Below are 12557 nucleotides of genomic sequence, written 5' to 3'. Positions count from 1 at the left end.
TAATAGGCAAGGCACTTTTCTAAGAACATTTGAGTCTCTACAAAAAGCTTGTATTGCCTGCAGTCTAGTTTTATTGCATAATTAAAAACCTCTTGCAGAATTTTGCAAGCACTGACAAGGAAGAGGGGTGGGTTAGGGATTTGTACTGGAGAAGTTAATCCACTCCTAATGTGGAGGAGAAACAGATACCTGTTACCACTCAAGTCTAGCTGTATATTGTTGGTTTGTGCAGGCCCACAGATTGCTATCATGCAGGAACTGGGAATTTTGGTAAGCTGACTGTGATCAAGTTAGAGGTGCACAGATCCCTAGCCTTTAGGAATAAAGAGAGAAATCCCCAACAGAGGGTGTCTGACTTCATGCTTTCATGGAGTCTATGGATCTATGCAAACCAGACCAACTTGAAGAACAATACCCTTTACCTAGTAAATAAGAGGGAGCCTTAGACCCAGTGACAGCTCTGTGTAAAGCAGGGGTGTCCAAAGTTTTTGGCAGGAGGGCCACATCGTCTCTCTTGACACTGTGTCGGGTCGGGAGGAAAAAGAATTAATTTACTTTTAAAATTTGAATAAATTTACTTAAGTTTACATAAATGAATATATTAAAGGTGAATGAATGATGGTCTTGCAATATCTCAAGGCCTTGCACAAAGCCAGGCTGGCCTTTCCTTTGCTGCCACTACTACATCACAGACATGAAACAGCAAGCAGTGGAGGGGAACCCTCATTCCACAGCTCATGCAAGAGGTGAAACAGTCGCCCTCACGCTGAAAGCAGTTGTGTCAGGCCAGTGTGGGCTCCAACAAATCTCTGGAGGGCCAGAGGCTCATTGGAGACTGGGGGCTCCCTGAGGGCCGCATTGAGAGGCCTCGAGGGCTGCACGTGGCCCCAGGGCCTGGGTTTGGGCACCCCTGGTTTAAAGGAACCTCAGTTATTTGGTCCTTGTCTTCATTTTCTTGTCTCTTATCCTTGTATTATCTTTCCATACTGAAGTCTGTGCCCTGAAAGATCATAGTTTAACCCTTCATTGGTATTGTGCTGCCTCCTGTATGAGTAAGTTCTGGCACTGTGCACAGACTTTCTGCTGTGTACCATAACTTTTGGCAACTTAATGATTTTTTAAAGTATTGGATCTTAGAGGGCTCAATTTCCAGCAAAATGCTTCCCTTTAGAAGCATTTAGCACTATACACTCCTGTATAGTGTGTCCTCTCTGCAGCCTGATGGTCTATTAGCCAAGACTTTATACTCTCAGGAATGGAGATTCTGGCCCTAGTTGTAATGGTAGTGCAGCTTTCAACTTCCATTACCATCTCTCCCTGCTGGCACAGGCCCAGGAAGCTGGAGAGCCATCACATCTCTTTGATGCAGCTATGTAGACCTGCCTTTCTCCCCATAGCAACAGGGAGCTGAGGAAGGATTAAAGTATTTATACCCAGGCCTCCCTCCTGTGCCCTCATTTCCCTCATTGGGCTGTTTGTGTTTGAAAAAAGGAGATCACCCAGCCTGGAAGGTTGGGCAAAATAGACCCTTACCTTTCCTTATGCAGCATCCAAGAACTCTGCAACACAGCAACTTTCCTTCCTTAAATACTGACAAATGTTTGTAAATGAACATTAGATTCTCCCAAAGAAGCTTACAGAAGAGTCTTGTTTTCTGGTTTGGAACTGGCCCTTTAAACAACTAAGTGCTCAAACCCTGAGGGAAGATAGAAGCAGGGTTTAGTTGTATACAAGCGAATAGGATTACAGATGTCATACAAGTAACTGCAGAGTTTTCCTAAGGGATAAATGCTTGTTTAGGCCACTTGCAATAGGCCCTTCAGCTCCAGCTACTCTCACAGAATAATCTTGAATGCAGTACCCAAGATACTACCTTTGCTGTTCCCTTTCACTCATCTCACTCATCTTTCACCCATTTAACTAATTTTTGTTAAACTAGCTTGACTAATAGCCATTGAGAGAACTCTCTTCCATGAATTTGTCTAATTCCCTCTTTATTAAGAACACAAAGCCCCTTAACGAATTATTTATGTAGTCCAGCAACTTGGACTACAGTAGCAACTGTAGTGGCTAGCTGGATGTCTCCGGGAAGCCCACCACAAGGGCATGAAAGCAACAGTCATCTCTCTTCCAGCAACTGGTAGTATGAGGTAGGCTACCTCTGAACATGGAGACTCTACCTAATGATCATAGTGCCAGTATTGTAACTGGCATTTTATGTGTGCTCTGCTTACCACCTCCCTATGCATTCATTTTTGTTCCAGGATACCTGCAGTGGATTATGAAACTTCAGGGGAGTACCACTGTGTCTTTGAAACTGTTCCCCTCTCGAAAGCAACTGTATTTGTGAAAGGTAGGCATTTTAGAAGCTTGAACATGTTCATGTCTGCCAGTGTGGCATAGTGGCCAGCATTTAAGATTCGGAACAGGTTCAAATCACCACCTTGAAGCTCACTGGTTTGGAGTGTCTCTCACACACTAAGCTACAGAGGGTGGTTGTTAGGATAAAGTTGGGTTCAGGAGGAATGTACATCACTCTGAGCTCATTGGAGGAAGGACACAGTAAAAAAATGTAACAAATAACATGAGAGCAAAAGACTTGTGTTACTTTTTCAGTGGGGCTCAAACTGCAGTGACCCTTTGATTTAAGTGACCCCTTGATTTAACAGACTTTGGAAACAGCAGATGTTTTCAGCTTTATTTTAAACCTAGCCATTAAGTTTTTGCATATGTGCATCTCCATTGATTTAAATGCATTCAGATGTAGTGGATCTCTGGCATTGCTTCCCCCCCCCCAATTGGTTGTTGGCAACCTTCAGTCTCGAAAGACTGGTATCACACTGTGGATGGTGGTTCTGGCACAGCGTCTAGTGTAGCTGAAAAGGCCGATTCAGGAGTGACAATCCCTTCCACACTGGGAGCAAGTGTAGTGTGTCCCTGGTCTGTCTCCCTGGCTATGGGCCTTCCTTCTTTGCCTCTTAGCCTCAGACTGTTGGCCAAGTGTCTCTTCAAAGTGGGAAAGGCCATGCTGCACAGCCTGCCTCCAAGTGGGCTGCTCAGAGGCCAGGGTTTCCCACCTGTTGAGGTCCACTCCTAAGGCCTTCAGATCCCTCTTGCAGATGTTCTTGTATCGCAGCTGTGGTCTACCTGTAGGGCGCTTTCCTTGCACGAGTTCTCCATAGAGGAGATCCTTTGGGATCCGACCATCATCCATTCTCACAACATGACCGAGCCAACGCAGGCGTCTCTGTCCCCCCCCCCAATTAATCTTGTTAAATCAAGGGTTCACTGTTAACTTCCAGTTCTGTGTCTTGTGTTAAAGGGGGGGGGAGTAATAGCAACTCTTCCATATTCCTTTGTACCAAGTAAGGGAGTGTGAAGACTTGCCCAGAGGGGTTATTCCTCCCTTGCAAGCAAGTCCACAGATGTTAGTGGCCTTACCTGCCTGCGCTAACCAATGTAAGTAATTCATGACATAAATGGCTCCAGAGAATATAAACAAACTCTTGTCCAATTTATAAAAGTTTAGAGCCAACAGTATTTCTTTGCCTTGGGTGGATGAGTGTATTCAAAACTGGTGTACTCTGCTTCTGAACACTTTCAAGCATCTGAGCTGGCTGGGGGTAGCAGTGGCAGCAGCAAACTGTCCTTTGGATTCAGGTTTTCCTGGCCCCTTCTTGGCTGACCTGTATCTGCTGGCTTTTCTTTGCAGTTAAACCACATGTGACTGCCTACAAGAAGTCCGAGCATGGAAACGAGAGAGATACTGGAGTGCTAACTTGCAAATGTAATTCCTACCCCCCTGTTGCCCTGTGGACTTGGTTCAAGGTGGTAGATGGTGCCCCCCAGGTAAGTCTCTCAGTCAGGGATGGGAACTTGAGTTGGTTTTCTCATGTTCGAGTCACAAAAACAAGTTTTTGGCTGATTCGTGCAGACTCTAGTCACTGCATTGATGACTCGGGCATTGACTTGAGTCTGAGGCCGCTGACTTGGCACTTGGTCCCATGCCTGCAGACTCAAATATGTCTGTGTCTGAGTATGCTTTCTTCTTTTTTCACGGCATGAAAGACCTTGTAGGGCCATCATTCAGACTGGGCAAGCAGCAGGGAAGTTCCAACCAGGAGGCAGGGAAGGGTTAACCTTTTGTTTTTGCACTTCGTGCAGGAAGTGTGGGAGAGGTGGGAGCGGGCTCTTGCCTATCTCTGAAGGAACCAATGATTGTTGGATGAATGGGCAGTCTGATTTATTTTCTTTGGATTGTCTGAAGAAGCTCAGGGAGGGGGAGGAGGCAGTTCATTGTGATCACACTTGGAAGCCTCATTGAATGACCAAGTGGGACTACTTCTGAGTAGAGCTGCAAAGGATTGGGTCATACTGGTAAACCTCCCAGCTGCTGCAAATGACTCTCCTCCCTCTTGCTGCTTCTGTTCCTGCTCTCATGCAGTCCATCCCACCCCCTCCCACCTTGTTTACAGATGGTACAGGGACATCAGGGGAGTGGTTAAAGAGAACTCCAAGACGCACACACGTACCCCAGCAGCAGCAGTTTTTTCCATGGAGGCACACCTGACACATGTATCAAAAAGACTCATGACTCAAGTCTTTTTGAGTCATGCAACCACTCCGGGCGACTTGTTTGCCTGTTAGGACTCATTTTGAGTCGAATTGCAGGGAGGCGGAGACTCATGATTGTAGTTGAGGCAAGCTGTGCTGGACTAGCCCGTCCCTGTTCTCAGCTGCTGTAGACAGTCTTTTCCCTGTCCACCCTTGTCCACTGCTTTGAATGGTGAGTATGGAATGCAACAATGATGCTGATGGGTAATGTGTAGCTTTTGATTTGAGGGTCTTATTTGGAAGATTTTTAATTGGAAAAGCAGAATACACATCCCTCCCATCTCACATGTGCAGGATTGTAGGTGGTGGTAAAGGAGATACAAGCTACAGTGTTGTGCTTTTCCTGCCCCCCCCCCCGCCCCCCACAGGTATGAAGGTTGAGCTGGTATTTAAACACAGTTGTCTTGAACAGGAAAAACAGATCCCTGTTCTCTCTGAATGTCATACTTTAACCTTTCTATCTTTCTGTCAAAACAATAACCATTTTTTGCCTCTCTGTTGAAGGGGCCACAGTGTAGGCATGCAAGAAGTGTCAGGCACACAAAATCAACTTTTGTTGTCATTGCCTGAAATTTTTTTAATGGGCACATAGCATGTCAGGAGTTGATCTTACAAGGTTCAGTCTGAAAAAAGGCATTGAAAACCATTGGGGGGAGATACCTGCCTTGTGTCCTATCTGATTCCAGTGCTTTTTAGAAAGCTTGTCTGGGTCCAGTCCCAGACCCTTCATCAAACAAGTGTCCATATCTGATAGGCAGCTCTTCTCCAGCTGCAAAACCAGGGTCACGACTGGTTCTGAATCCTCAGATTTGAGGCATTCTGGTCGTACCATATCACATACGGTAATCTCAGCCTTGAAAGATTACCAGCATAGAACAGTGTGTAGGAAATGCCCCTGAAATTTATGGCCCTCAGTATCTTACCGGGCTTCTGTCGTCTTCGCTGATGTCGCCCCTTCTTTCCCTCCAGCCTGTTATCAATGGCAGTGAGGACCGGTTCTTCATTAAATCAGAACAAAACAAGACGGAGCTGCGGATCCTCTCCCTGGATATCCAGAAGGACCCAGGCGAATACATATGCAATGGCACCAATGAGCTGGGAGAAGGGAGCGCTGTGGTGAGCTTGCGGGTACGCAGCCGCCTGGCAGCTCTGTGGCCATTCCTGGGAATTGTGGCTGAGGTGCTGGTCCTTGTCACAATTATCTTCATCTATGAGAAGAGGAGAAAGCCTGACGAGGTCCCTGATGGTAAGGTACCCTGAGATGGGAGGAGTAGATGAATATGCATAGAAGTTGTAGAGAAAGTGAGTGCACTGTTTTCTTCCATTAATCACAGTCAAGTTAATGTAAGCTTTCCCTTTGTTTTCAGAATCCCTTAAACCATTTTTGCCCAATGTTTCAGATATGCAACAGGGATCAAATGTGTACACCTATAGGCTGGACAAAAATGGGTTAACATGTTGGCATCTGTACATGTTTTCAGTGAGAGGTGCTAAAAACAAGGGAGGGGGCAGGAGTATTGAATAATGCCTTAGTCCTGCTCCTGGAATAATGGTGTGAATTTACCAAAATATGGCCCCTACAATTCCTGCCTGCCTGACTGTACAGAGAAGGCAGCCCTGCCCCAATGCAGACTTTCAAATTTGAAGATTTTGCTTGGTTTTGTCTTGTATATTTAACCCTTCGGTGAATATAATTGTAGCTTGTGAATGGTGAAAGCTCCCCTTTTTATTATTCATTGGAGGGAGTGCCCAAGTTGCCATCCAGTGTCTTCATTCCAGAGGTAGCATCCTCTTTGTGTAATCTATGCCCGACAAACCAAAGTGGAAATTGACCATGCTGGTATTAAGATCCTTTTTAAGCAGGAGTGGGCCAACCAGGTCTTGTATGTTCTGCTTCTGAGTAATAAAAAGAAATAGCTTACTAGGTCAGGCAAAGGCCAACTCAGTTCAGTATTCTTTGCTAAAATCCCAGTAACCGGGCAATACTTCGTGGCTCAGTAGAAACAGATGTTTCATCAGTGTGCCATGGTCTGTCTTTTTCTCTCCCTTTACCCTGTTCTATGGGGATGCCTAGAAATAGGATGAATCTAGAACTTTCTACAAATGGGATGGGTTTAGAAGCTGCTTTTCCTATCCCAGCTGCAACAAGACTTTTTGAGCACTTTTGGGCAGGGAATTGTTTGTTTTTTGCTCTGTAAACAACTTTGAACTCTTCATTGCAAAGCAGTAAATAGCCTTAATAGATCAATGGTTCTCAAACTTTTCAGTCTCTGGAGTCCTTTATACTCCTAAGAGGAGTCATAGGGAGCCCCAAAATGCCAGCATGTGTGCATAGTGGTGCAGTGCTAAGCCTAGTGCTGAAGAGCCAGGAGGAGAATGATGGAGAGCCATGAATAGGGGAAGTGGGAGGGTCAGACAAGCAAACCAGGCATTGGAAGGATGGTAGCCACTTATGGTGTGCTTGTGGAACCCCTGAAGGGAACTTGGGGAGTCCCGGGGCTCCTAGGAGCACACTTTCAGAAATGCTATAATAGACTTAAGTGGTGACAGTATTGTCTTCTCTTTCATCACATTACATGTAATGTAGAATTGTGGACAGAGTTCTGGCAGTTGTATTAGAAAGGGCTAGGAAAGGAGTTCCCAGGTAGGGAGGTCATAGCAAGGACAGGGAGCAGATGCTGCACAAATCCTCCAAATTTTTTTTGTTCCCCCTTTTTGCTAAAGTCTCATGAAAAATATGCTTGTTGTCATATTTTTGGGCTGTTGATGGGCTGGCTTTTTGAGCTATTTTAGAAGCTGCTTGGCTAATTTGATCAATTATCTATTTAACAATTGTGGATCTAACATTTGTCTACTTCAGCTGCCCTGGTTCACCCTCTAACTGCCTGTCTTTTCCTTGGGTTCTGCGGTGTGATTCAATACCACCTGTTATGCCACAAACCCCTAAATATTCTGACCTAAATTGTAAATCATATCTCACCTTCTAAAAAATAAATAAATCTACTTTTATTTGCAACTATGTGGCCTAGGAATGTGCTTGCCCTTTCGGTTTTCAAATCTTCCTCTGTCTTACTCTACCTGGTTTATATAAGGCATGTTTCAAAGCTTGTGGCTTCAGATCCTTTGAAATACAACTTTATTTTTCTGGCCCTCTCAACAGTCCTTTCCATTGGAGAATGGGGTGGGGAGGAAATAGAGAAAATTCAAGTGGGTAGGAAAGCTTTTAAGAACAAAATCAACAAGCCCTTGCATATCAGGCATGGTGTCCTTGTGGGCATTACCTTTGCACTCTCTTCCTTCCTCTGCTGCTGCATGCTAACCTCTTGTGGTAAGTTGAAGGACCAGCTCCAGCTGTCCCCCTGCATCATTCTGCTCGCCTACTGTATGTTGTCTGTCCCTGGCAGCCTTGGGCATATTTCTAGTGGCAGAACCCAGGCAAATGGAGTGATGTAAAAAAAAAAAAAAAGGTGGGGGAAAATATGGAGTGACCATGACTCCAATTGATGGCATGGGAGGGATGCTATTTTTTTCAGGGGGTAATATACAGCCATATAGTGCTGAAAGATTGGTGTATGCTCTTACAACACCACTGATTGTCTTTCTTGAAGTGCAGTGCTGTTCCTGTGCAGTAAATGTGATCTTCAGTAGACTGCAGTGCTTACCCAGAGACACGGATTCCCTTCTGTGCTTCGATCTTTGAACCATCTCTCTGCTTGCTTGCTTGCTCATTCGCTTGCTTGTCTGTGCTGGCAGGTTTTGGGCTGGCAACCTGCCATGCTAGTGAATCGGATAACCCAGAATTATAGGATCCATCTCAGTTTGACCTTGGCCTGTGAATTTTACCTAGCTCAAAGCAAGTAGCTCTGTGCAGATGGGGGGGAGGGGGTAGAGAGGAACACAAGTATGCAGAAAGGTTTTGCCCACCCACCAGATTGGATGATCAAATGCTTGTGGTCAGAGCACTGATGTGAAAGGCCTTAAAAGGCTGGCTGGCTTGCTTGTTGCATCCACTTTATCTCTAACTCTAACAATCCTTCCTCGAAGACTGTCATAATGCAAAGAGAGTAGAGTCCCTTTATAACTTAATATCTCTGAATAAGGGAGATAAAATTAGGAGACAGCACATAGCCCTGAAACCCAGTCTTACCCTGATCTCTTAAAGCACAGGTGACAGCAAAGATCCCTTCCCTGCACTATGTCCCTCAAGTTCAGGGCTGGGTGAGGACCCTGGTCTGGCTCACTACTCACCCTGAGCTATTTGCTGATATTTGCAGTAGTAATGAAGTACCTAGGATCAGAACAGGGCAAGGAGCTTGCTCACTCCTGAACCTGTATAGGTATATTGAAGTGCTCACCCTATGCAGTGCTACTGTTTGAGGGTCAGTGAGGAGCAAGCTTCTCCTCTTCCCCCAAATTTGACTGAGCCAACTCCTCCCCAGTTTGATAGGTTGAGCTGTGTGTGTGCCCATGCCTCTTTAAAGCACTTTAGTGTGTGTCCAGCTCAGTAGCAGAGTTCTGTCTTTTGGGTTGCCCTAGTGAGCTTGTGAAGGACAGAGTGTTTGCATGCGTTCAGGGTAACCTTAAGTAGATTGCACAGGATGACTTCTGGAACTTGCACAGTGGGGAGGGTGAGTTGGGAATGTAGGTGCCAATTGATGCAACTGCTTTCTAACATTGCCTTTTCCTCCCTCTTTTTTTCTTTCTGTGTTTGAAGATGACGATGGAGGGTCTGCACCACTGTGAGTACCAAAATCTTCCTTCAGCAGAAATTTAGTCTCTATTGTGGGAAAAGAGTAAAAGAGACTGAATGACACTGTGCAAGCACTCAAAACCCCTCCAGGGGCTGCATGGTATCTGAGAAATACAAATTTATGTTGGATGTAGATGTTCAGTGGTGTTGGCAGGGGGAAAGGGCAGAATTGGCAGTAAACAGGTACCAGTAGAGATTTAATCCTAACAGTGTGTGGAGAGACTGGTTCTGTCAAGATGTGCTTGGATTGCAAATTGATAGCTGGCGTTTTGAATACCAACTCTAACCCTTGGTCTGCCTAGTATAGTACCATCTTTGGTAGTGCTTCTGTACAGTTCCTCTTTATTTCAATGTGGAAAATTTTGCAATGCAATTTGCCCCATATTAATTGAGCTGGAGGGATGTCATTTGGATTTCCCTTGAGCACCAAAACATTTCGGGTTCAGCTCTGGCCATTAAGGAAAGCATTTGTTAGACCTCTGTCAGTGGGAAGTTTCAAGCATGACCATCCGGTTCATTTTTTCCTATTCTTCAGGAAAAGCAACGCCACAAATCACAAGGACAAGAACGTTCGCCAGAGGAATGCAAATTAAGTAGACGGCAAGGTGAGAATGCAGTCTGGGTTTCTGTGGAGTGAGTCTGGGTTGAGGCAGCAAAACTGCAGAATGTTCACACCCTGTTCAGAGCCAAAAGCCAAGAACGGGCCAGAGGGCTGTGAACCACTCTGGCTTAGAAAATGGCTCTGGCAGCAAAATTGGCGGTGTTTTCTCAGTATAGTGGACTATACTTGGGCTTGGATCAAGGAGCCTAGAGTGTCAGTCTTCACTCTTAATGTCACAGGCTGGTCATTGGGCAACCCTGGGTTAGCCATGGTGTCTCAGCCTAGCCTTCCTCACAGCAGTGTTGTAAATGGAACCTCCATTTAAGAGAAAGAGACAAGATACAGTGCAAACCACTTGTATTAATGACTAACACTGGTTGTACAATGTTGGTAATGTTTCTGTTGGTCTTCGCAATCCTTTGAACTTGGTCCGCATACACCTATTTTATAGATGGGGGAGTGTATTGGACAAAACATCCATGCAGACTTCTGTGTGGTTGGGGAGATTATGCTTGGGAATATAAAATGTCAGTGTAGTAGTTGGATCACTTGAAGGTCCACTTCACACCATGGTTTCACATCCCATTTTGAGAGTAATCTTTAATGTGGTTTAAGGACCAGACCAAATGTGCAGTACATCTGTGGAAATTGCATGCATGAGTGTCAATCCATGTGGGATTTGCAAGCACTACATTCAATCCACTCCAAGGAAGAAAACTACCCTAGTCCCTCTTCTGGCACAGTCGATCATCCTTCTACTGTCTTCCTGTGTCTGCATGTAGCACAACTTGCCCACCAAAATGGCCCAGAATCCCCCCCAAGAGTTTTCTCAGAGGAGCAGATCCAGCAAAGATTCACCTCCTCCCCCAAAGACAAGCTAGGACACCAAGGACAAAAAACCCATAGACAACCATGTGAGTTTCCAGCCATCTATTCAGACCCACATGGAAGATTCTGAACTCATGGATTAAGCTTAAAAAATGTACATGGCTTATTCTGTTGGGAAAAAATTTGTGGATAAGAAAGTCCACCTGGGTTTTTCATCCAAACATGTACTACAATCATAGAAAATACTGATTTCCACATGGGTTTTTGCATGATTGGTCTGGGCCTAAGTGTTCAGATATAGCATTTAACATGGTTAAGTGTTGCCAACAGAGTCAGTATGAGTAAACTATGTAATATTGTGAAGAACATTAACAACTTTTTTCCCCCACCAGGTGACATGCCAGCTAAGCAAATCGCTTGGATGTCTCTTCTGTCATCTTTCGCCATAGCACCAAGAATATGCTAGTGCATCCTTGCAAAATCAGTTCACTTTTTAAGAGAAACTTAAAAGTTGTAGTGTAATTTCTTTCTTTTTTAAGGAAAAAAAGCAGTGAGGCATTTTTTTTTTACCTTAAGATTTAACACATACCCTTGTAGGTCTCGCTGTTTTAGCCTTGGGAGTGGGGAGGGAAGGGTATAGCTTATACTACTCAAGAATATAGAACAGAGGGATAAATTCTGTCTGTCCCTCTCCCTACAAATCTGTGTCTCCTTTCTCCAGCATAAGTCACAGAGGAAGCTAACGAACTGGTCATGCTGTTAGCAGTGCAGTAGTGTGGAGAATGACAAGCCTCTGAATTTGGGAAGATGACTACCAACTAGTTTAGTGATAGGCCAGTGCAAGACAGATAAAATGAAACAAGGGGAAAACATGCATCTCCTGTACTTGCCTCAAGACAAAGAGGGGGAGACATCAGAGAATGTATGGGTGGCACTGTCTTGGCAGTTCCCCTCTGTGTTTAGGGCCATGTTTGGGGTGTAAGTGAGCTAGTAAGTGAGCACTGGTATGACAACCTTGTTTTGTCCAGCAGAGTGGCTTCCTGGATGGCATTTCCCTCCCTTGGACATCTTGTAGTTTGCTGCCCTGTCACTCAGTAGAGAGATCACTTCCATCTACCCAAAAAGCCAAGTGCCATAATTGTTTGGAGGGAAAAGTGAGATTCATAAGAAAAGTAACTTCCCCTTTTCTGCCACAGAATTTTTTCCCCGCCTTTCCTTGAAACAAAGATAAATCCTGGAGCTGGTGCACGCGGTTTAAAGCTGATGTATGTAGTGTTGATTCTAGCTATGCTATGTTGGTCTCTTAATTTGCTGCTTGTTATGAGGGAGGTGGAGCAAGAGGAGAATGTCTATTGCAGCACCTGCATGTAGTCCAAAAAGACCTGGAGCAGAACACCCACACAGCTGGCCCATCTTCATTCACAGCTTGAAAGCCTTGGAATCCAAGGAGGGAGGGGAGCAGCTAGCTGCTCTTATTTGGTTACTGTTGGAATACTTCACCTGTTTTAAACAAGATGACTTTCTCCAAATTAAGACTCGCTTCTCATTTTTTATCTTCCTGTCGTTGAGAGTTCTAACTTCCTAGTTCATATTTCTTCCATCTCTGCAATCTAATTCCCACTATTGATGATGATCAGGCATGGATAAGAAGTAGGGCGAGTCCTGCTCCAAAGGGTTTACAAAGCCTGGGGAAAGGTTGGGAGAAAAGTTAATGAAGACCGAGCAAAGGGATAAAGACTTGGCAATGGGGAAAGTAGCTTAGGG

The 12557-nt window shown here is 44.9% G+C and overlaps 1 protein-coding gene across 1 annotated transcript in view; it reads left to right on the top strand.

Moving 5' to 3' along the window:
• The window catches only part of BSG (basigin (Ok blood group)), a 39364-nt gene extending 27038 nt beyond the window's left edge, over nucleotides 1-12326 (top strand). Inside the window, exons 4-9 of the mRNA XM_066636405.1 lie at nucleotides 2265-2353; nucleotides 3713-3849; nucleotides 5584-5860; nucleotides 9329-9353; nucleotides 9900-9969; nucleotides 11186-12326. Of these exons, the coding sequence (XP_066492502.1) occupies nucleotides 2265-2353; nucleotides 3713-3849; nucleotides 5584-5860; nucleotides 9329-9353; nucleotides 9900-9957 (586 nt within the window). The 3' untranslated portion in view covers nucleotides 9958-9969; nucleotides 11186-12326. The remainder of the gene's footprint in view (nucleotides 1-2264; nucleotides 2354-3712; nucleotides 3850-5583; nucleotides 5861-9328; nucleotides 9354-9899; nucleotides 9970-11185) is intronic.
• Nucleotides 12327-12557: the final 231 nt, after the last annotated feature.

Source organism: Tiliqua scincoides, chromosome 8 (assembly GCF_035046505.1).
Source record: "Tiliqua scincoides isolate rTilSci1 chromosome 8, rTilSci1.hap2, whole genome shotgun sequence".
In the NCBI taxonomy this organism is placed as follows: Eukaryota; Metazoa; Chordata; class Lepidosauria; order Squamata; family Scincidae; genus Tiliqua; species Tiliqua scincoides.
This window is presented reverse-complemented; position numbering and strand designations above follow the sequence as displayed.